General features: G+C 40.2%; 1 protein-coding gene across 4 annotated transcripts in view; it reads left to right on the top strand.

Moving 5' to 3' along the window:
* The window catches only part of EFCAB7 (EF-hand calcium binding domain 7), a 40,112-nt gene that overhangs the window by 587 nt on the left and 15,931 nt on the right, over positions 1-23,594 (top strand). For 2 of the 4 annotated variants that reach the window (XM_066623435.1, XM_066623438.1), the window contains exons 2-9: positions 5,765-5,830; positions 8,046-8,345; positions 11,834-12,045; positions 12,428-12,514; positions 14,588-14,783; positions 16,338-16,462; positions 22,491-22,632; positions 23,029-23,138. In XM_066623435.1, coding sequence (XP_066479532.1) covers positions 8,159-8,345; positions 11,834-12,045; positions 12,428-12,514; positions 14,588-14,783; positions 16,338-16,462; positions 22,491-22,632; positions 23,029-23,138 — 1,059 coding nt within the window. In that variant the 5' untranslated portion in view covers positions 5,765-5,830; positions 8,046-8,158. The remainder of the gene's footprint in view (positions 1-5,764; positions 5,831-8,045; positions 8,346-11,833; positions 12,046-12,427; positions 12,515-14,587; positions 14,784-16,337; positions 16,463-22,490; positions 22,633-23,028; positions 23,139-23,594) is intronic. The other 2 variants (XM_066623436.1, XM_066623437.1) reach the window with 2 other exon arrangements.

Raw genomic sequence — 23,594 nt, 5'->3', positions numbered from 1 at the left:
ATTTGCTTACATTGTAATTCTAACTCTGTGAGTTTTACAAACTTAATTCCTTTTTTTAGGACCACCATGGAATGGGTGACTTTATCTTTTTGGGATTACAGGCTGGATGATTTTGGGTTGGCCAGATTCAGCCTTATTGTCCTTCAGAGTGAGCTATGTAAAAACCACTGCTTCTGTATAAGTGATAAACTTTACTAGATGTACCTTACTGTAGGGGACTTTTTTTTTTCTTCAAACCTGGGATCTGATATGCTGATTCACACACATATGATCCTTCAAGTTGCGCATCACTTTTCAACATGTAGCCCACATGGCAAACTAAGGAATTATGTAGTCTACCCAGATGGCATTGTTCCTTGAATTGGAGAATTAAGGCCTATTCAGACTTCAGGATTTGTAGACTGGCAGTGCAAGCCTATGCTTGCCTACTCAGAAGTAAGCTCTGTTTCAATAGAATTTACTCTCAGGTAAGTGTGTATAGGATTTTAGCCTAAGTGTGTGGGCGAATGAGCTGAGTACATGTCTAATATCTTGAGGTCCACATAGCTGGTGTGATCCTTCACCCATGCACTTACACAAATCCCAAGCATCAAAACAAGGCTCTTGGCTGCAATCCTGTGTATCCTCCTCTGGGAGAAAATCTCACAGACTTCAGTAGAACTTACACTGAGGAAACATGCATAAGATTGGTCTGTAAGGGCCTTTCCAAATTATGAGGTTTTCACACAAGGAATGCATGCTCTAAATCAAGGGTGTTGCTCATTTCATATAGTAGGCCGAATAGCATTCAAGATAGCTGTTGAGGGCCAGAAATGTCATTAGGCAGGAAGTGATGTCATTGAACAGGTCAAAACCAGAAATGGACACTCTGTTAGAGTGTAGGAAACTCATTAGCTGCAAATGACAGAAGGGAAAATACACAAATCTTGATCATCTTTCAAGATATGGAAGAGCCCAATTATCACGCTGGCTTGCCCTTTCAGCTGTGACACCTCAGCATTGCTCAGCAGCTGAGAGCCCGAGGGCCAGATATAAAGCTTCTGCAAGCTGCATCTGCCCCCCTTATGTTTGATATCCCTGCTCTAAATTGTTGAGCACAGTCCAAGCAACATTCACTGTGTCAATTACATGGTATTATTTTCCCAACTAAAATGAGTTGCTGGGAAAAGCAGTTCTTCCAGCAAGCACATCAGGAGAGCCCTTCATTAGCTCTTTTAAAGAATAATCAAGTGTTGGCCAGACCCAAGTAAACTTCCTTTAAAAGCTCTGAGACTTTTAACCCATTTCTGCCCAGCCCACAGGTGTACACATTTTATCTGCCTATCTGTTGTGTATATGCAACATTGGGCAGAAATGGCCACTGTGTCTCCTCCATTCGTCCACTGATCCCCTCACTAATTCTCCTCTGTCTGCACTGAGGCCCACACTTTGGCTTCTAGATTACATGCATTCTGAAGAAACATTTCTGCCATTTCACCTCAATCCTAATCATGTAGATATAGAAATGTCTCAAGATTTCAGCCAAATTCATTCCCAAATAAATGTATTTAAAGTTTGGGCTTAAGACCAAACACAACAGAGCATGTTCATACTATTTCCCACTTTAGCTTGAAAATGGGCATGTAGTAAGCAGAGTCTGAGAAAAGACATAGCAGTACTGTATACAGAAGGTTTTGTTCAGCATTCCTCTGTGTCAGCTGTGCAACAAACTGTCCCTGATCCTGCAGTGCCTCAATGTGCAATGTGGACAGGTGTGGGGATTGGCAACATTTCCCTTTGCAGGCACTGGATGTGCTGAATTAGTGTGTTTAAGCCCCAGCAACAACCTTATCTATCTGAGATTCTGTGGAATTGTTCCCTGCTCTGTACATTTGTAGTGTAGTCTCAGTGCTGTTTATATTTTAATAACCCTAGCAGAAAGAGTTTCCCTCTGCTAAATAATTTTTGCATGCTTTGCTTTGAGTAACATATTGGAAACATCTCTGTGCTGCATAACTGCCCAAATAAGAAATGGCTAAGTAATGAGAGGGTTGAGAAGCATAAACAAGTGTTCATATTTGATAAAACTGGTTACTGGAAAATTAACATTTATTCTCTTTTCCCTCATTGGCTGGAACTCACTTTCCTTTTGTGTGTGCTAACACTGGTGCTTAATTATTATAGTGACACCCGTTTGCAGTAACTGGGCTGTGTCCCTGTGGGGTCCTTCTTATGCCACTGTAATATGAAACTGTCAGGCAAGGCGGTCTGTGTATTATAAATAGGGTACTTCATCCATGATAAGCGATTATTATCTTTCTTTCCCAAGTGTAAAAGGCCTATATAACTCAAGAAGGTGCGAGTGATTTAGGCCTCCCAAGTAAAGCTCCAATGAGTCCTGAAGGGGACCCTACCTATGTTGTTGTCTTGTTATTGAACTTGAAATATTCAATTTATTATGCTGGAATATATTTTCAGAAGTCAGCACTGGATAAAATAATGTTGCAGGCTGTTAGACCAACAGTGCAACACGATTTAGTGCCCTTCTCTGATGGCCTTCTAAAAACCCTCATCACCTTTGGTAAAGAGGAAAATGGCTATTGATGTATACTAACCATACATGAGGAAAAGGCTGTGCTGAATTATTTCAATTACTGTAGATACTCATGTGTAGTAGGTGAAATCCTTTCAGCTCTGAAAAGTTTGTTTCTCAGCTGAGCTGTTGCTCAGCTCAGGCAGGCACCTCCTTAGTTGCTATAGTTACTTTCCAGGGACATTCCAGCCAAAGTTAACCTTTTATTCTCCTTCCTTCTGCTGCAGCCTGGTTCTGCTTGGCAAATGCTTGCAAAGCAGGTCTGCTTTTGGAAACACCAGGATGGGACCCTCCTTCCCAGGCTACAATTCAGTGCACCTTTACTTCAGAATAACACCCATGGAAAGCAGTGGGTCTACTTCTGAGTAAAAAGGGTTGCAAATATCTCATCTCTCTGCTGTGAATTGAATTGCACACTCCCAGTTATGTGTTATATGCTGTATGTAGAGCTTCTGGCTTAACACACCAGACACCTTAAAGGTGTCTTTGATTCATGGTTCAAACTTTTTCACTTGCTTATCCCTTGGCAGCCCATTTACATAAATTGTACCCTTCCTATTAGCAAAATGTTTGTAATTAGTAAGACAAGCCCTCATCCCCTCCATATGAAAGCCCAGACTTCATGTATTCATCACATATTTTCTCTTTTCATCTGTTTGAAGAACAGAAGACTCTGCCTTTGCACTGTTTTGCACCAGAAGTGTGCTGAGAAATTCTGGGTGATTGATCACTTTCCATATTATGTTTCAGCTTTTTTACTGTGCTGGTTTTCAATCACTGGTTCATACATGAATTGATGACCAAAAACTAGCTATTGGTGGGGCTTTCACAGCCAACTAGCTTCCTCCCTTCTAGGCCGTGCGTTCTGGAGCACGGCCTGCCTTTTTCTGCCATTATTCCATTCTTTTTCAAGAACCCTAAAGGTCCTGTTGAGTGTCCCTGGGAGTACAAGAATACCAGGTTGGGAACCACTGGTATGTTGTTTACAGTGCACTTACTCTGATAGTGTTCACAAAAAGGTGGTGAAGACCAGAATTTAAAAAAGAATAAAAATGTATCTTATGATTTTTTACTGTGTTTTTAATAAATTAGAGACTACAGTTCTTAGGTAACAATTAGTGGTAGGTTATTTTTCAGGATCTGGCCTTGGGTAAAATCAGACAATACTATAGTCAGACACCCCCCTAAGTTTAACCCCCGACTTATCCAAGGGTCATAGAAAATTCCATGATTGTTGGCTCAAAACTTGCCCTCAACTTATCTGTGGGGTCGACTTGTAGGCGGGTATCTGTGGTATTTAAAAAGTTCTCATGTTCAGTTGTGTACAATTTTCTTCTGTTGCACTCTCAGGTTCTTCGTCCAGGCAATTGCTGCACATAACAGGCTGCCCAATTCAGCCTGTTAAGTTAGAATTCACACCCATTTAAGTTAGAAGATTTGGTTTTAAATTCATTTGCTCATGTTGAAATAACTGCACTAGAGCCAATATGACTGCCAACCTCATGTTGGAACATGTTAACTTGGACAAAAATAGTGTTGGTTACTTTCACATAGATATGCATAGAATCACAGCCTCATCTCTTAGTCAGCTAAGCAGTCCCCTGTTTGTGCTGTGTTGCATCTTGTCACATAACAATTGCAATACTAGGCACCCATAATAGAAAATAAATTTTATTTTATTTTAAAACATTTTTACTCTGCCTTTCCCGTTTAAGGAAGAGGCACTCCAGGCACCTAACAAATCCGAAGAAAAACAGAAAAATTGAAATACAATATAAAACATCATATAAGCATCCTTAAAAAACCAACAGCAACCTCCAACAATGTATACCAACACCTCAAAAGCAAGATGAAATAAAAATGACTTTAGGTCAGAGGTTTTTCAAAGTTTACATGTTAGGTGGGACCTCCCTAAGCAGTTGCGGGGAGGGGTGGCAGCAACAGAGATTGCTGAGATTGCACCACTGCCACAAAGAAAAGGGTTTTGGGGGCATACCTGAGGGTCACTGTAGCCCTGCAGAGGGTATGGGGGTCTGCAGCCCCCACTGCAGGCGTCCCTGCACTTCAGAACAGCTGCCTGAAGCGACCGCGACCCTCTTCCAGTTTTGCAGACAGGGCTGTGGACTCCTGCACTCTGTGAAGGGCCATAGCAATCCCCAGGTATGTGTTTAAAAGAAAAGGCTTTTCTTCATGGCAGCAGCACAATCCTGGGAGTGCCACCTCTGTGACATTGCCACACCGCTTAATGGAGTAGTGACTATTTCCCTCTAACTGGGGCTTTGCGATGCCCCAGTTTGGGAACTACTGACTTTAGGTGCTGCTAGAAAAGCTAAAAGTGATGGAGCCAGTCTCTGCCTAAGAAGGAGGAAGGTCTACAGCTACAGTCCCATCACAGACAAGGCCCTCTTTTGAGGCACTGCCATCTAAACTTCAGGCAGTTGTAATGCTCACAGGTTCCACTGAATTCAATGGGAACATCTGATGGCCAGCCCAAGCCTACTTGACTTCCTGAACTGAGATACAGCCACACTATTGGGGCGTGCATTGCATCCCATGGGAGAGTAACTCCCATGTAACACTGAGGTGTTACAGCTGAAACAGCAGCCCACATGAAAATTGGGTTCTCCCATATCTTGAAATATGATCAAGATTTGCATATTTTCTCTTTGGTCATTTGCAGTTAATGAGAACAAAGTGCTGGTTTCTGACCATCAGCTGCTTAATGATGTCACTTTCTGGTTAATGATGTTTCCGGCCCTCAGCTGGTGCCCTGAATGCTAACTTCGGCCCTCTGTATGAAACGAGTTTGACACCCCTGGCTTAGCCTTTCACCAGCTCCAGGTTTTTTAGCTATGTTTTGAACTGATGTTATAAATTAATTTTTTCAAAAAGGAACTTTTGGGGGGGTCATATTTAGAAAGTCTGGAAAGAATATTTTTATAATTTGATACATATAAAATACAGTATAATGTGCAAAATAGATAAGGGATTTGAGAGAGGTTTTGCTTGTTCAGCAATTACTTTTCAGGCTTCCCTAAGGTATTGAAACACAAACACAACCAAAATAACTTGAGGTTACTTGTCATCTGTTCCTGGCACTTAGCAGTTGGTGTAAAATCAGTGCTGGGGAAAGGATGTTTAGCCTTCTTCATTGATAGCATTTCCCCAATCTAAATCTCTCTCCCTCCCCAGCTCCTGTTGGTCCCTCTGGGAGAAAACTTGATACCTAGGCTAGACAGACCAATGGCAACTTCATGTGTGAGTATGTCTCTTCTGTTGGTACCTTTTTGTGAGCCTAACTGAAATTCAAACTATGTGTAACCTTTCATTCCTCATAGTAAGTCTTAAAACAGGAAGTGGACCATAAGTACTCCTTTTAGGCTTCTAATAGTCATGGGGGAACCTGATTCAGGACAGAGGCATGGGGTGCTTAGTATGCTTCCCTCTGTCCTTTTTGCACTGAAAATTGCCTCTCTCAGCAACTTTTTGCCCTAGAAGTAGTTGTTTATAGTGTGATCCTGCTTTGTTTTATCTATCTGTAGTGTTAATAAATCCCCATTTCCCAGGTTTGTTCATAACTCTGAAATATGCTTTAATTCAATCCAAAATTGGAAACTTTCGTGTTTTTCTTTACATGTGAAAGAAGGCAGGTAGGATGTACATAGGTCCATGGATGTCCAAGGCTTGTTGTCCAAATAGGAAACAGTACCTTTCTATCATTCTTGTGCTGCAAGGCACAATTACTGTATTCTTACAATTCTTACTACCTTTCTCTTTCAATCTATTTCAGATTCATGCTGATTATTGCGTGTGCGTAGTCACAGGAAAATAAAAACACCTGAAATACTTGTAAATATATGCTAGTAGATAGTCAGTTTGTGTGTGGCATCACCAAAAATGATGATTTTCCAGGATCTACCAGTGGATGTTGAAAGATGTATCAAACATGTGGTCGGGCAGGTGCACATGACCAGCTGCCAGTGGGTGACAGTTGGAGAGAGGGAATGGCTTGAAATGACTTTACATTGTCCTTTTTGGTGAGGCCACTTACTCTAAATTCACAGGACTATTCCCTGACAAACATATCGGGAATTTACTGGAACATAAGTAGCGTAAGTGGATCAGGGGCCTGGAAAATAATAATCAAATTCATTTCAATAGGATGAAAAGCCTCTTCACATGACAGTCCAACACATGCTGGTGGCTTGCCCGTGGGCAGCTGGTCATGTGCACCTGTTTACCACATGGTTCATTCATCTTTAGGTGCGCATTGGTAGATAACTAGAACAGCGTCATTTTCATCGATATTACCACAAACAAACAGGCTGCTGCACCACTGATGGGGATTAAAATGAAGGTTAAGATAGTGGAATTAATTTGGAACGTAGTAGTAATAGTGGAACATTACTTTCACAAGTTCTAGTTCAGGAATTCAGGTTTCCTGCAATGACAATAAACATGAGAAAGCCATTGCCTCTCCTCCCTCACTTCCCTCTTCTTTTGCACATGAGAGGAGGAAACTTTAACTTACCCCTTCTGGCCTGATCTAAAGCAAATTAGAACTCAGGGAGCTATCACTTATTCAAGCGACTGTGAGGTAAAGCTACCATATTTTAGGATTCTGAATAAACCACAATTGTGTGCATACAGGCAAACTATGGTTTAGTTCAAACCAAAAGTAGAAGCTTTAAATCTCTTGTGCATGAAAGGGGAGCAGAGGGGAGCATGTGAGCCCATGGGTCTTCAACTTTTGTTCCTGTAGCAGAAAAGCCATGGTTTCCTATTCTGTACAAAACAGGCTTAAGTTTAGTTACAATGGATAATTTTCATGCCCACCACACTCCCACCCCTGTGCAGCTAGGCTACACAAAATATTTCCGATGATAATAGTGAGTAAACTGTTAGTAGTACTACTACTAATAATATTGACCTCTTTTGGATGTTCTCTAGTCTAGATCCTTTAGAATTGCTGAATATTATTAGCATTATACAAAAGTTAACTTGTTAGCGTAAAACAAATTGTTAGCACATTATGCAGCACTTCAAATCTTTGGACCAAATTCCCTGGGTAGTGCCAAAGCAAACACCAAAAATTATTTTGCAACTGAAATCTAACCTTGACGGCAGGTATATTATGTTGTCGGATTTATTCATCTGGGAAGAAATTAGATTGTCCGCATAGTGTGTATACAGATGACATAGTTCAGCCGAAATTAAATGATGTTCATTTCCTTTAATTTCAGTAGGAGAGAGTGAAGCAAATACAAAACACATTGAAATTAGTGGGACTTAAAAATACATAACTTCAGCTGAATTGTGCCCAGAATATGAGCATAAATAGTTTTGCATTTACATAAGATTTAAATTTACTTAATTTTTAATATGCAGGTGAACACTTGGTAGTTTTTATACTGTTTTGAATTGTGTATGTCAAACCATGTTTACAAACTTACTTTTCTTTTTAATGAATCAGCAAAAGTTCAGTGAACATTCCCTCCCACCTGAGAGGATAGACAGATGGAGATGTGATATTGAACTCTGCATATAAAAGACTTCATCTCTAAATATATTTGCATTATTCATGGAATGGCTGGCAGTCGGGAGAGCAATGCATCCCAATTTGGTGAACAGACAACACTTGTACAAACTTCTCAAACAAAGAAATCCCACAGTTGTAAAGAAGAAGCATTTTATAGAAGCTGCAGAGCAGCCTATTTAGCTGTCTTTAAAAGCAGCTTAGAAAATATTAAATCAAAAGAACAACTGTGTTTGGGTAAGCGATTTTGCTTATTTTATTTTTTGTTAATTTCGTATCAATTGGGGAAAGTCTGCAATGTTTGCCATGGTGAACAATGTATTTGAATGTTTAATATATATTGCCCGTTAGCTATTTTAAAGAGTTTGGGAAACCTTAGTATACTTGATGTTTCACATTTCTAAATCTCTTACGTCAAACCATTGTTGGGAGTTCTGCTTATTGAAGAGAATTGGGGAATACCAACTCAGGTGTTTTGAACTCCTACTACACATGACCATAAAGCGAAGGAAAATTGGCCCCAAGCACTTCATAGGATGCACAAGAGTCTACTCCGTTGATTCCCCTCTGTCTCATTTTGAAAGCAAAGGCAAGATGTGTAATTTCCATTGACAGAGAGGCACAGCTGCTTCACACATTGTTTTTATGTGCACGCAGGAAGGCAGCAATCCTACTCATTCTACACACATTGAACAGCATGTGAAGCTGCCTCATAGGAGGGCTACACTGTCTCCTACAACCACTGGGCTGGGGTGGGATGTTCAGCTTTGCCTCTAAGCTGTTTACCCCAAGGCAAGGCTCTCCCAATCATCCTTTAGGAGTATCATGCAGCTTGTTCTTCCCCAGGCCCCTAGTATGAAAGTAACTCTTGGGGAAAGCTGAAATAAACCTGCACGCAGAAACCAAAGGAAGAACAAATTGCTGTGTGTTCATAAGGAAGGCATGAAAAGTCCTCCACTTCAAGTGAATGGGCTGGCTATAGTGCTGTTTGCCTACTAATATGGCAGTAGCTGAGCATAAGTGCTTAATGTGGAAGGAGGGGGCTAAGCTGACTTCTGTAGTGTGGGGAAAGCAGGGTTGTGCCTGAAACATTCTGTACACATAAAAATGTAACTTGAGCTTCCAACAAATACACATTTTTCACAGTTACACAGAAAAGGGAGGTTTTGAAACTGGCCCCTCTTCACAAGGGGGTGCATCATTTCCATTTTCAAAACCGGTGGCAAAATCCTCTCCCTGAGAGATGAATTGAGCACCCTTCCCACCCATTCAGCACCCCCCTCCAAGGACAGCTCTTATAGAAAAGAGATCCCTTTTCTTTTCCAATAACAAAAAAAATTGCATGCTCTTTCATTCTTCTATGTTCTTTCATATCTGACTATATGCAACTTGGCTGAATGGCAAGTGTTTGCCCATGTCAATTACAAAGTCATCTTTGGAAGATGTCAGGGGACACTCCCACTCTATAGGAGAGGCCTCCCAGGCCCACTGCCAGGCACTCCACCTGGGGTAAACCCCAGGAAAAGCTGCACTGAGGCTGAATGTACAGCCTATGGGAATACTAACTGATGTGCCAGTTGCTTGAGCAATCAAGACAGTGCATCTGACTACTGCACGTGAGACAGACAGACAGACGGTGTAGCTAGATGTTGCTGTCTTGGAGTCCCAACTGGATCCAGATGTACCCAGGACTACATCCACTGCCCCTAGAAGGGAGGACCCCCACAGAAGGACAATTGAGAGTTCATGCTCCAAATATTCTTAGAGATTTCTAGGACGAAAAAAGAATTATTTATTCAAGTGTAGAGTTCGGTTCTGTGAGGAATAAAATCACCAGAGTGGCATTGGTTATACTGTCTTCGATTAATAGTACAAGCTCCGCTGTATAATTTACAAACTGGTTCTTCAAGCCTTCGTTCACATGAGGTCCACATTTTGCTGAAATGTAACGTAATGTCCTAGGCTAAAACATTTCTGTAGGCACTTAACAGAATCCAAGTCTTTTTGAAAGGTACATTAAAGGGTAAGGTTTTAAAACAAGGGAACTTGTTTTAAAAGTAGTCTGAGGAGACTAGTTAGCAGTTTGCAGCGAGTACTGATTTTGCAGTAAGTATAAATAATGTACCAAACAGCAGAATTTTGTGATATATTTCTAGAGTAGGGTTTTTTCCCTTTAAGAACATGAATACACTTCTCAAGAAGGATGCCAGGTTGCCTGCTCAGGAAACTAAATGAGTCACAGAAAAAATACTTTTAAAGGCAGTTACCCCAATCCAGTAACCCATGCACTGAGTCACATGCCCATGAGGACTTGTAGGCTGGATTTTTTTTTTAAACAGAAGCCCGCTGGCGAACTATTCTGGAAACTCGGCAGAGTTTAAAAGAAGTTTTTGTTTCAGCACTGGGACCTGCTGTTCAAGGAAAACAAATCAAAAGTTTCACTAGGCAACTGCAAACCCTTAATTCATGCCTAAAGGGACACTCTAGAATGTGGCCAATATTTTCATAAAATATTTTGAAATGTAAAGAGCCATAGACATGAGCATAAATTGGGATGCAAGGTTTTTCATGTTCCCCAGTCTGTTTTGCTGCACTTTGTTCTCAAAGAACATCTCCTGGGGTGGGGGGAGCAACAGTCTCCAAAAAGTAGTACTCAGTTAGCAATCATATTCCATTCCTGAAAACAGCCCTTTTAATAAAGTCCGTGATGAAAGTCAATGATAGTTCAGAAGTTCTAGCATCACATAATGAGGTTTACATCTCAAACTTTAGTTCCAAACTATGAGCAACTATCTTATGTTTCGTTTGTTTTCCCACTTTCTCCTTGATTTTTTTTCAGCTAATTTTGTTCTTTAGGACCCATATTCACAATAAATTGTAGAAACACAGCATCAAAACAGATACACTGTAAAAGGGAGCATGTAATGCACATGGCTTGAAAGCATGAGGACACACTACCCATTGAGCAGTGCATTTCACACAGAAGGCACTTTTCCTCCAGCTGTGCTGGGTCCTCCAAGGGTCCTGAAAAGCTCTTTCCCTACAAGCATACCGAAGGAAGTGGGAGCTTCTGGACCTACCCAAGGAAGAAAGTAAAAATTTGATCTAACCCCCGGGAACTCTTTCTTGGAAATATGAGGCAAATTTGTCCCCTTCTGTGTCTTTGAAGCTCAAAGTGGAGGGAAAGTGTACCCACTGGGTAAAATGGGAGGTAGACCGTGCCTCCATGAGAGACTTTGGACACAATCTTATGTATGTCTACTCAGAAGTAAGTCCTATTGTGTTGAATGGGACTTAATCACAGGAAAGTGTGGACAGGATTGCAGACTGTTCTCCCTCCCCCCCCCACCTTATATTGAAAATCTTGGTATGGATAAAGAGGGTTGGTCTTAATTTGTACAGTGTGGATAAGGGAAAACCTGTATAGCAAAAGTACTTCTAATGACAGAAGAGTTTATTAGGAATTTACTCTGCTTTAGGATTTTAGGCATGGATTGAGGCTCTCAGGGTAGAGTTTCCTTAGGAATTGTTGAATAAATATTTCCTATTAAACATTTGCTGGTGTTGTACTGCTAGAACCTTGGCTAGTCCATAGCAGGAACAAATGGATGCCTTCAGCCAGAAAGAGAAATTTATGTTAGTATATACTTGAAAACTGTTTTGGGAAAATCATATATAGATTCTGTCAGTGCCAGTAAATGTTAATATTTTGTTTTATTGGACAGTACTTCAGCAAGCTGGAAGAAATCCATCTTGGAAGACAGTTAATAAATATTGGACTCCCCAAACCACCATGCTGAATTTTGATGATTTTTGTTCTATCTTAAAAAAAGAAGAACCTGTTAAGAAAACTGAGCTACTCAAAGCATTTGCAAAACTGAATACAGATAATGATGGCTGTATCTTGCATAGTGAACTTTGTAAAATTCTTACAACAGTAAGTATCCCCGTGTGCAATTGTAGTTATAATTTGCTGATATCTGTAAAATTTGTAAACTTAGGTTATTATAATTTCATAATACAGTGTTTGTTGTGCTCAGTGAAGATGTTTTAATATGTTGATACTTGCATTAGAACTTCAGAACACTACAAATGATACCGCTGAAACCATATGACTTAAAATTATTAAAGAGGCAGTGACCATGGGTGGAAGTGCATGGTCTCTGCAGGGCCCAGCAAAACCTCTGGAGGCCTGCAGAGGGGCATCAAATCCGATCCACAGATGAGTGAAACTACGGATATGGGGCCCCCTGTATGTATATTTGTATAGTAATTGTGGCCCTCCTGTATCAACAACTTGTGCTCTCATTGTTTTGCAGCACGGTGAAAAAATGACTCTTGATGAAGTTAATTTGATCATTGATTTGACTGAAGTGAACAAGAATGGCAAGTTTGACTATTACAAGGTAGAGTGAACAAGGTCACTTAATGTTTTGGCATTAAATACAGTAGCTAGTCACTAATTCATTGCAGTAGATGGAGTCCTAGTTCAGATGGTTTTTTGTTTGTTTTTTTAAATTTCCCCCAGTTGTCAGGTTGCCAAGTGATTCCAAAAGGCCTAATAAGACTAACAGCCCAGTCCTAACCAGCACCAATGCAGCAGGGCCAATGTGGCTATGCTGCTTCCTGTGCTGGAAGTGAACAGGCTGGAAGTCTCCTTGGGTATGCCCACCCCCTCCCCACCCTGTTATACCCCTCTTCGCCCTTCTCCCACCCCTGCGCTACTTGGAGCAGCTCTTACCTGCTCCTGCTCCTTGCACTGGTGTGGTAGGATAGCATAGGCCTTCCTGCTGGCGCCCCTATCATATGTACTGTCTCAATATGCTTTACAATGCATTCATGTCAGTGATTGGCACAGCATTCGCTGCACCAGCTAAGGGTAAGTATAGGACTGTGCCAAAAGCCACTTTCACCTGATCAGTGGGTGCTGTGCTGTGTATTCAGGGAGAAGGTGTTGGGCACTAAAAAAACTCCAAGGTGTTTTGCAAAGAGATGTTATGACTCTTTATGCCATTACAACAGCACAGTGTAGTGACACTCTGCTACATAATTGTGAAATTATGTTTTAATCTGTTTTATATGTTGTTAGCCGCCCTGGGTCCCTTTGGGGAGAAGGGCGGGATAGAAATAAAGTTTTATTATTATTATTAAAGACACTTGGGATTGCAACCTCGAGGTATGCTTATTCATATATTAAACTGTGTTTGGGAGCACATAAACTGAGCACATGCTAAGATATTCACGTATGTAAATTTGTGACACATAGCAAACTTAATACCTCAAGACAGTATTGAGAGTATCCCACTATTCGCAGTATGAATCAAACCACATTTTGAACTGCTGAAGTAAAGGGAAGTGTCAATACAGACGTAAAAACACCCATGTAAAACAAAAGGGAATGGGAGAAGTAGTGAGTGAAGTATAGACTATGCTGAAGGCTATTTCACATATTAACGTGACTATACAGTTTCAGCTAGACAGTATGGAGTAGTTCAGCTTAGCCATGGTTTTCTTCTGTGAAAGCTAATCCAGGACAGTTATGGGCTTGTGCACTCCCCCTGCTTCTGTATGAAGTATGAAAACTTTTGAAGTATGAAACTTCCTCCTGCTTTGTAAGACAATTGGTTCATCTAGTACAGTATTATCCATACTGACAGTAGTTTTCTTGAATTTCAAGTCTTTCTCACTCTTACCTGGAGTTGCCAAGGATTCAATCTGGAGCCTTCTGAAAACAATCCCATTCTACTACTGAACTACCCCATTCCCCTGGGAACTGTGGTTCAGTTCATACCATAATTAGGGAAAACAAATTGGGATCAAACTTGGTTTTATAGCCTGGTTTTTTATCCAACTCTAGTTTGAAAGAAGTAACAGTTCCTGAATTTATATAACATGGAATCTGTCTTCAATGTGAAAGAAAACACTTTCTCTCTTTTGACCTCTTGCATGAGAAAAAAAGGAGGGGAAACCATGTGACTTTCTTGGGCTCATTTCCATAGTGAAAAACCGTGGTTTGCATTACTTCTGAAATGGTTCATTATCTTTCTGGATAGGTCCTTTTTAGAAGTATAATCAGTTTTATTTTATTGAGGGTTTTGCTTACTCTAAACAATGACTACGTTGTTTGTTAAAGATTCTTATATAGATTAATAGGAAAGCAAAGAGGAACAATCCCTCATTTCAAAATTAGACATAAAAAGCCAGCCTGTCCACAAATGTCTGGTAGACAATATAAATCATATCTTGGTGTAACTTTCATTTTTTATTTTCTCTCAGTTGTGTGATCTCCTCACTGAATCATGGTTCCGTTTTATTATGTCACTTGAGAATGGTCACTGTGATTCATGAAAATAAAATGAGGATTGTACTTTCAGAAGAAATATTCTTTACCTATTGATCTTTTCCTTGTTTAGAAATGTATGTGTTTCTTTTTCTTCTAAAATACTTGAGAGACATAAGAGTTTTTTGTTTGTTTACAGTTTTGTAAATTGTATATGACAACCAACGAGCAGTGTCTGAAGAATGCACTAGAGAAACTGGAGGTTGACAGTAAACTGAAGTGTCAGCAATTTGGAAACCAAATTGAGACCTCATTTGAAATGGCAACATCACCAGTTACAAAACCATCACCAAAAACTGCAAGGCATACAGAACCTAAAGCAATGTTAAAAACAGGTACTTATGTAATTTTCAGGTACAGAAGCTCTGTTGCATAGGGCTTTGCATGTGTGTCCTGACCCCCTGGATAGAGTTGGTTTTTCATTCCTGAAATATGTACACATTTATGTAATAATTTTCTTTTCATCAGAGTCTCTTCAATATTTCCAAGACCCTAGCTTTAAAAGAAGTTTGGCTGTCTTGCTTATCTCCACTTTTTTGCTAATGGCTGCTGCTTTACGTATAACTGTGTCCAAAGGTAAAAGAGACAAATGAGTTGCTTACTTTGTTTATTCTAATTTCTCTTTTTCACCTCCTTACCACTTCTAAAAATGTCCACAGGATTTATGCAGTTATTCAACTTTTGCGTAGTTATTACTGTGCTGTACTTCTAGTCATTTGTACAGTTACAAAAACCAAGTGTGGCAAGGACTGATACCAGGGCCTCTGAGAGGAATTTTATCAGGGGGTACAAAGTTTCTTTGGGGCCCCTTTCCAAAGGGGAGGGGTGAAAATGAGTGGGGGAGGGTAGTGACAGGCAAGCAGAATGGGGGCAGGGGGGGCAAAACAAGGTGGGTGGAGACAGCTGGAAAAGTCTTTGAAGTCCAGGTCTACCCACCCATGTGGCATCGGCAGCTAGATACAGTAATACAGAAAATTAAACACACTCCTCTCTATTAAATATAGAAAATCATGTAGAAAATTAGCATCATCATATTTAGGCTCACACTAGAATGGAAAGTGTCCTGTGTGTACCAAAACACTACTGCAACAACTGTAGCCCCACAGCTACACACTCCTTCATGGCAAGAAGATTCACAAGCCAAAGAGCTACTATAGCAGGCCAGCTTCCTCCCTGTTCTGACACCGTGTTAAGGAGTGTCATGTATGCAGTCCTTGGCCAGCAGATAGGCGTTCGGTAGCAGTAGCTGCGCAACCAGCATCCCATGCAGGCAGCGAATCCACAAGAGATAAGAAAATATGAAATCCCAGGAAATTTCTGGGTCCCCTTCTTTGGCTCCTGGGCCCCCTTTTGAACCCTGGGCCCGGGTACAAATTACCCCCTTTACACTCGTCTCCTAGGCCCTGATACTGTGCCTACATCCATGAAATTTGGGTTCAAATCTGAGAAAATGGTTGAGAAAATAGGTAAAAAGCCTTGATCTTGATGTGCTACTATGATAAGTGCTGTGCACGTTGAAGTGAATAAGAGCCTTGCCAGACGCAAGGGATGACACTGGGATGCGGGTCTCTTGTTGTCTTGTGTTCGCCCTGAAGCACTTGGTGGGCCATTGTGAGATACAGGAAGCTGAAGTAGATGGGCCTTTGGCCTGATCCAGCTGAGTTGTTCTTATGTTCTTAACCTACACTAGTGCAGCAGATACAGATTTATTCTGTGATACATGGCACAGCTACACTACAATTTGTAGTGAACTATATCCAATTAACTTATAGGAGAAGCTTATTTTAGTATATACTATACAGTATTTATATTTGCACGTTATTCTTTATTAATGTGAATATTCTTAAACTGGGTAGTATTGAGCAGTATTTATTTAAAATATGTTGTAGGTCACTGCAAGACTCCTTTGCAGCCTTCTTTGGCTTCAAGTTGCAAAATATGCATTTCTTCCCCTGTCAACATGGGTGCCAGCAGCAACAAAAATTCAAAGCTCATTGAGGCAAATGCGGTAAAGGTATACTTTGTTAATTCAATTTGATTTGTGTTCTTCCTCACCAGGTTCACACATTGCATCTTAAATAGGAAACAATTGCTTTCTCTTTTGTAGTCTTATGTTTTATTAACCACTTGTCAAGGGCAGCTGTATACTACACAGAGATTTCTGCTTGTAAAACACTGTAAACATTTTTATATAATGTTGGTTTTGCTGACGTCCTGTTATTTAGGATCACTTTTCAGGTGTGAAGTTTTGCTAGAACAAAGCATGTTTGTTTTTTTCCCAATAAAGGAAAAGCACTCTTGGACAAAATTGTTAATGACTGTTTGAGAAATGCAAAATTGAATAATTTATTAGTACTTTAAATGCTTAAGTAGCATGAAAGCTTATATATCACAATCCTGTATAGGAAAGGTAATTGGAAATAAATATCTTCAAACCTACTCGGATCCAAAGACATTAATTGGTAAATATACACTGTAGCCTGAAAATATTGACTTTTATTTAGACTAATAAGTTTTACAAGTAATTTCTGTTAAATAAGTCATTCATTCAATATCCATTCCTATGGGAGAAAGATAACAAAGTCACTTTGCTAAGTCAATATTTGTAGAGTGTTAATATTGATCTTTTTTCCTTTGTTTTCCCTTTCCTGATTCAACCTTTACTAGTTTTCTTTCAACAGAAAATAATAGCTAGAGAAATATAAAACATTAACTGGAAACTGCTAACATACATTAAAAATGTGCACCTTGAGACTCCTGTGTGAAGGAGAAAGAATGGTTATGACCACATAATATAACTGCAGCTAGAAGACTGAACTGATTGTTCTCTTGAGTTACATTTTTGTTTCAAATAACAACTCTGTATTTGTTATTGAACTCTGAAGTCCTTTATATCTTTAACATTGCTAGACAGTGACATTTGTTCTATATTAAAATTTAAAAGCATCCTCTCCAAGGATTTTTTTTCTGTGTGTTTAGGTATCTGAACCCTGATGCAATTTAGCCTGTAATTCCAGCATGTTCAAAGATGATATGCAGTGTGCAAAAAAACATAGTTTTCTGCTAGTAGTGACTGGTTCTATTTCCACAGCGTAATAGTGGTAATGACAACTAGCTTTCTAAGATATTGTTAGAGAGTCAACTTGGTAGCCATAAAAGAGATTAGGTTATTTTGTATACTGATTAGCAGTGTTGGGAACTCAAGTCAGTGACTTGGACTCGAATTGCGAAAATGCGTAATTTTGGGTGACTTGTGAGTCGCATGCTTGGAAGACTCTGAAAAAAACTCGAGTCAGGGCCCCCCAACTTGGCACTCATCCCTGCACATGCTGACTCGAGTCTGCCTGTGGCTGGGGGTGCTTGCTTACTGTTTCCGTGGTGTGGAAAACCCTTGTGGGGCCAGTGTTCTGACGGCAAGCAATAGGGGGTTCCAGCTGGGAGGCAGGAAAGGGTTAATGAATTGGGCAGGAGGGGGGGAGGCATGCATGAGCTCTTTTTCCCCCATCTCTGATAGGAAGGAAGGAACAGATGATCATTGGATAAAGGATCAGAGTTCTAATATTTTTATTGGCTGAGGGAGAGCAGGAGGAGGAACCCAATTCTTGCCTTACAATTGGCAGCAAAAGCCCAGGGAGGTGGGAGAAAACTCTTTTGCCAATTATGCTTTCCAACCTCATGGCTTTTTGCCTCCGTTGTTACTTGAGGGAGCAAGCTCATTGAATGACTGGCTGCAGTAGGGCTGCCACGGATCGGGTTGCCCTGGTAAACCTCCCAGCTGCTACTCATGACCCTACTCCTCCCTCTCACTGCTTCCGTCCCGGCTCTCACTCAGTCCCTCCCACCCCTCCGGCCCTGTTTACAGATGAGCGGGGACAGTGGGGAAGTGAGTAAAGAGAGCTCCAACACACACACTTCCCAGCAGCAGGGCTTTTTAAAGTGGGCGGCGGAAACTGCTCGAGTCCATTAGTCACTAAAGGGTGACTCAGAGATTCATAAAGTGCTCCCATTAGGACTCTTTTTCAAATCAAGTCATTGGGGACACTGACAAGGTGACTCAGCTCGAGTCAAGCCCTGCTGAGTTTTCCCAACACTGGTAATTAGTGAAATTCTAAAGATTGGTTTAGAATTTGTTTTCTTAATCATATTCTTTCTGTTTAGGAGTCACAGATAAACACTTTCTTATTTGAATTCATGTAATTGTGATATCATACCAATCACCAGTGCTATTAACTTGAGGATAATAAGGCTGCTCGACTTGAAAGTTAGTGATAGACAAAGGAAAACTGTTTTATAAAGAAAGATATCCTGAGAGTTAAATAATGAAGTAAATCAATATTCTATTGATAGCTGTTTGTACATGAAGTGGGTTGGCTTTGCAGGAACTGAAGTTTAAGGAAATGTCTATTTCATGGTCATATAATGAGTGATTATATTTATTTGTTATAGTAGACTTGAGTCTCATAGACTCAAGGTGGTTTACACAGGCAGGTTGATCGTAAACCCCCCTCTTTTTTTCAAATGGAGTTTTTACAAGTGTTATTCTATGAAAGATAGTATCCTCCATTTCTCAAGATGGTTCTCTTCATGGTGCAATCATTGTCCTGGCTATGTAGCTCTTGTGCTTTCCAAGCTTCCACAAACAGCTGCAAGACATACTGTTACCAAAAAGGCTGTTTTGTTTAGGGGAATTATTTATATTAGCCTTCTGGAAACTTTTGGGACCATAGGCTGGATACAAGACAGCGTAGAGCAAAGAAATCCCTTGTTTAGCTTAATGAGGAAATTGGGAGGGAGGTAACTTTCAATCATAGGATTATATTTTTATTGCAAAAATACACAAAGGTAAAACATAATACACATGGAGAATCGATAAGTATAGATTTCTAGTACTGGTCTGGTGTACCTAACTAGTGGTGGATGCGTGTGCTGTGTATTTTGGGTGCATCCGAAAAAGAATCAGAAATGGACAGGAAGTAGGGAGGTATTATAGGGGTTCCTTAATCTGCTAAACCCAGTTGCTGACTAAAGATGGGGGAACAGGGAGGAATAGGTAGGGAAGAAGGGGGGGAAGTTTAGACGCAACAATATATTTACCTGTCCGGGGGGGAGAGAGTTGGAGGAAGAGTCTGGCCACTCCGGCCGGTGGGCAGTCAGAGAGAGAGCGCATGTGCTCTGAGTTCTCTCTTATAAGATTTGTCTTGGACCTGGAAGTTGATCTAAACTGACCGGAAGTATCCCAGAGCTGTGGGCATGCTCAAGTAACACACAATGGTACACGTGGAGTATGTAAAGAAAAGGTGGAAGAGTCCAGAACTCGGTTATCAGCAAGCTTGACTCTGGGGGAGGGGGAGTAGCTTACTTCCTGTTGCTACAGGATTTGAGGCTGGAGGTGGCTTAATGGCTGTAATTTAGTTAACAATAGGTGGTAGACTTTGCTGCCAAAGTCCTCCTCCTTTAAGGTGTTTGCATATTCAGTGATTGACTTAAACAATAAAGACATTTCCAGTGTCTCTGGAGAAAATGAGTCTTCCCAGACTGACAATCAACATGAGAGATGAGTGAGCTTAAGATTTGACTCCTTTTGTGGCCTGAAAGAGAAGTTTTAGGCCTGCATTTTAGTCCAAAATACATAACTAGATATAAAAACACAACTTGGAAGGGAAAAAGGGGATTTTCACGTAACAATACCTCAGGCTGGTTTTCAGGATGTTGTCCATTGCTTGCCAGTCCTCATTCCTCCATCTCTAGCCAGTGGCTTCTGGTCACCAGTCTAGGGTGAGAGCTGAGCTGATCCTGCTTAGCTTTTCCAGGCAAATAGGCAGCTCAACCTCCAGATCACAGACTGTGTAACAGGAATATTATGAAATAAATTTCCATGTCCATTTCAAAAACAATAGAATCATTTGACATATTTGAAGGGTTTTCATTGGCTTTCTGAGAATCACTACTATCTCAAGCAGTTCTTAGATATCAGGCCCACTTTGTATGTTCTCCCACGTGTAGGAGAAAAGGGAGTTGGCTCTTGTTCTGTACATTTCTTCAGCTTCATATAGGGATAGGTACTAGTTTCTTTTCCCATTGCGGCATGCAGTAAGAAACCACATAGTCATATGTGCACTTTTCAAATTGTAAAAAATATGCATTTGAAATTTGTCTAACTTACTGTCCTGCACCAAAGATAGAGAGCAACTTAATAACTAGACCAACGATTCTGAACCTTTTTCATCTCGTATCACACTGAGAACGTGCAAAGATGGTTAAGGCTCACCATCACTTTTTTGACAATTGACAAGGCACACTGCACTGGTAGCCATGGTCTCCCTACCCCCCACTGGCTGCTCCAAACTTCCGTGGCATACCTGCAGACCATTCACAGCTCGCCAATGTGCTGCAGCACAATGGTTGAAAATCACTGAATTGGACTATCGGAAAGAATCATGGAACTCGTAGTTCTCGATTTTGGAGTCCACTGCAAGTAGATTGTGTATCATGCCAACATACATGTAGGAATAGCTGTCACAAAATAGAGAAAATATTTGAAATGAGAAGATTAATAATTCAATAAATACTATACATTTGTACTCATATTCATGGCAAATTGTACAAGGAACCAAAATGTATTAAGTCATTGACTTGGGTATAGGAATAGGTATTTGTATCTTTTCCCATAATGATTTAGAATTGCAGGTTTAATTAGCAAGATTGTGGGGGGGGAGAGCTTTTTATAGTAAGCACTTTACTATACTGAATCACAGTTTCATTTCAGTAGAGCTTATGTAGGGAATCTCAGGCCAAATGACTAACAGTTCTGCTGAATGGATTGTGTCAAAAGCTGATAGCCATGACTATTTCTGTCTTGTCATGCCATGCTTAATGTTAGAGTTTTGGAATTTTTCTAATAATTTCAACTTTTTGTGTTTCCTACTTCACACTTTTCTACAAACACATACACAAGGTGCAAATGTAGATGGGAAAGCCATAGATTTTTCTGATACAAAGTGTTTTAGAGACTGCAGCACCACCTTATGCTGTTAGAGAAGCATAACAGGCCAGAATTTGTTTCTTTGAGCTTCACAAGTTTTTCTACAGCATGGACAATGCTTTTATGTAGAATTATTCCAAATTAACCTCTCCTGCCCCTGAAAACATTGTAAAATCACTTTAGCGTTTTAAAAACAATTGCATGTGTGAATCAGACCATGTTTACAGGGCGTTTGAAGAAGTAAGAGGTGATGTTGTGTATATGTGAAGAGTATGAACTAGGAAGTCCTGAGTTCAAATATTGCTCAGTTGTAAAGTCAGTGAGGAGGGGGCCTTAGCAAGCCTTCGTTCTTTCAACCTGAGGGCTATTCTACATGTGCTTTTCTCAGAAATGCTGCTTGCCTTTATGAAACAGTAGCTGCAGGGGGAATAGGGAACTGATCAAGACCCTGATGGGAGGGTCCAGGAGGGTCCTTTGCTCCTACATTGGACCTGATTTCAGATTTTTTTTAAACCCTCCCAGCAGCTTCTGTTGAGGTAAAAAACATGTAACTAAGTCAGAATCAAGTCAACATGCTTGATTCTGAACATAGAGTATAGCTATATGTTCTATGATGGACTTTGTAGAATAGGGTGCAAACTTTGGGAGGAAAATTTGATTGGGTACGTAGGAAACCTGGGGCTATGTAGAATAGGACCAAGGAAGATATTTTGGTGTTTGTAGAGTGAAAAAGTTGACAAAAGTCTAGACACACTTATAGGGACAAATATGAGATGTTCTAATTAATAGTTGAAGCTAAAAAGAGTTAGGTTGAAGCTAATGAACAGGGGACTTGAGAGATCAAAAGTTTATATTGGAGATGAAATGTGACTTTTTCCTAGTTATTTGAAAACCAAATCTTTATTCCAGAATCTATTTAGTTATAGAATTGATTATAAACAAATCCGGGGGGGGAGGACTGCAGACATACACATTAACACTTGTAGAAGTTCTCAATTAAAGTTGCTGCCTTAGGCTTGAGTAATTTCTTCTTATATGTCATTGTTTGGTTTGTGACTAGAAATGGCTGTGTGCACAATCTAAAGGATGCTTCTTCTTAGAGGACAATGGTGAGATACTTAGCCATAAATACAAGTTGTTCTTGCCTCGGAAATCAGAAGTCCTTATCACCATTAAGCCTGTAAACCTGAGCCAAATAGAAGGTAAGAATGCTTTTTTTTTAAGGGATGGGAATCTGATGGATAGCCCTTTAATTTCATAGTGTGCTTAAGAGTGAGTGGCTTCTGAAAGGGTCTTGTCTGGCAACAGCATAGTAGCTGAAGATAACAGTTGTAGAATCTTGAATTCTGGCAGAAACAGTTACAAAAGTCAATGTTATGATGTCTATAGTACACTGTCACAAGTCTGGTTTTCTGCATAGTGTTTTACTAGCATATACTAGCATAGTGTTTTACTATATGAGACTATATAAGATGATCATTGAAATATTATGGACAGATTTTTTTTATTGAAATCATCTACGTAGATTCACCTGTATACCTGAGTTAAAATGAGATCTCTGATTATCAGAAAAATGTTACCTTTTATTGTTTTGGTAGAAAAATGTTCCTCGTGGTTAGCAGTGGACACTGCTTTGTATCTTTTCAAGGAAAATGAAACTGAAGAAGACCTACATTTTGTGAGCGTCACTGAGCTACGAAACGAAGAGGTTGGGGAAATTTTGAAGTCTCCTCTACTAACTTCAGTATTTATTTTTATGTCCATAGCAATAATCATGCATATCAGGTTGCCCAGTCTTGAAATGCAGGGCATAACAGAAGACAACAATTTACTTTCCTCAATAACTCCATTTTCAGTCCAGCAAAGTGTAGAAGTATCCTACATTTTAGGAAACCTGTCCCCGTCCTGTCCCAGCCGCCAGCTATGTGCTTCCTCTTTCTGCAGATTTAGTGCTGGAGCATTCAGGCTAGATATTGCATTAGTGGTGGTGGATCATAGGTTGCTAGAATATTATCCAAACTATTATTTTGATTGGGGACATACTCTCCTTTAGGTTGTGTAGAAAAATTCCAAATCTCCTTGACTTGCAAGTCATGAGGAACTGGAACTTTTGGATACAATCTAGCAATCAGTAGGAAGTGCCTTATACAACTTTGGTGTATTT

This window comes from Tiliqua scincoides, chromosome 4 (genome assembly GCF_035046505.1).
Source record: "Tiliqua scincoides isolate rTilSci1 chromosome 4, rTilSci1.hap2, whole genome shotgun sequence".
Taxonomy (NCBI): Eukaryota; Metazoa; Chordata; class Lepidosauria; order Squamata; family Scincidae; genus Tiliqua; species Tiliqua scincoides.
This window is presented reverse-complemented; position numbering and strand designations above follow the sequence as displayed.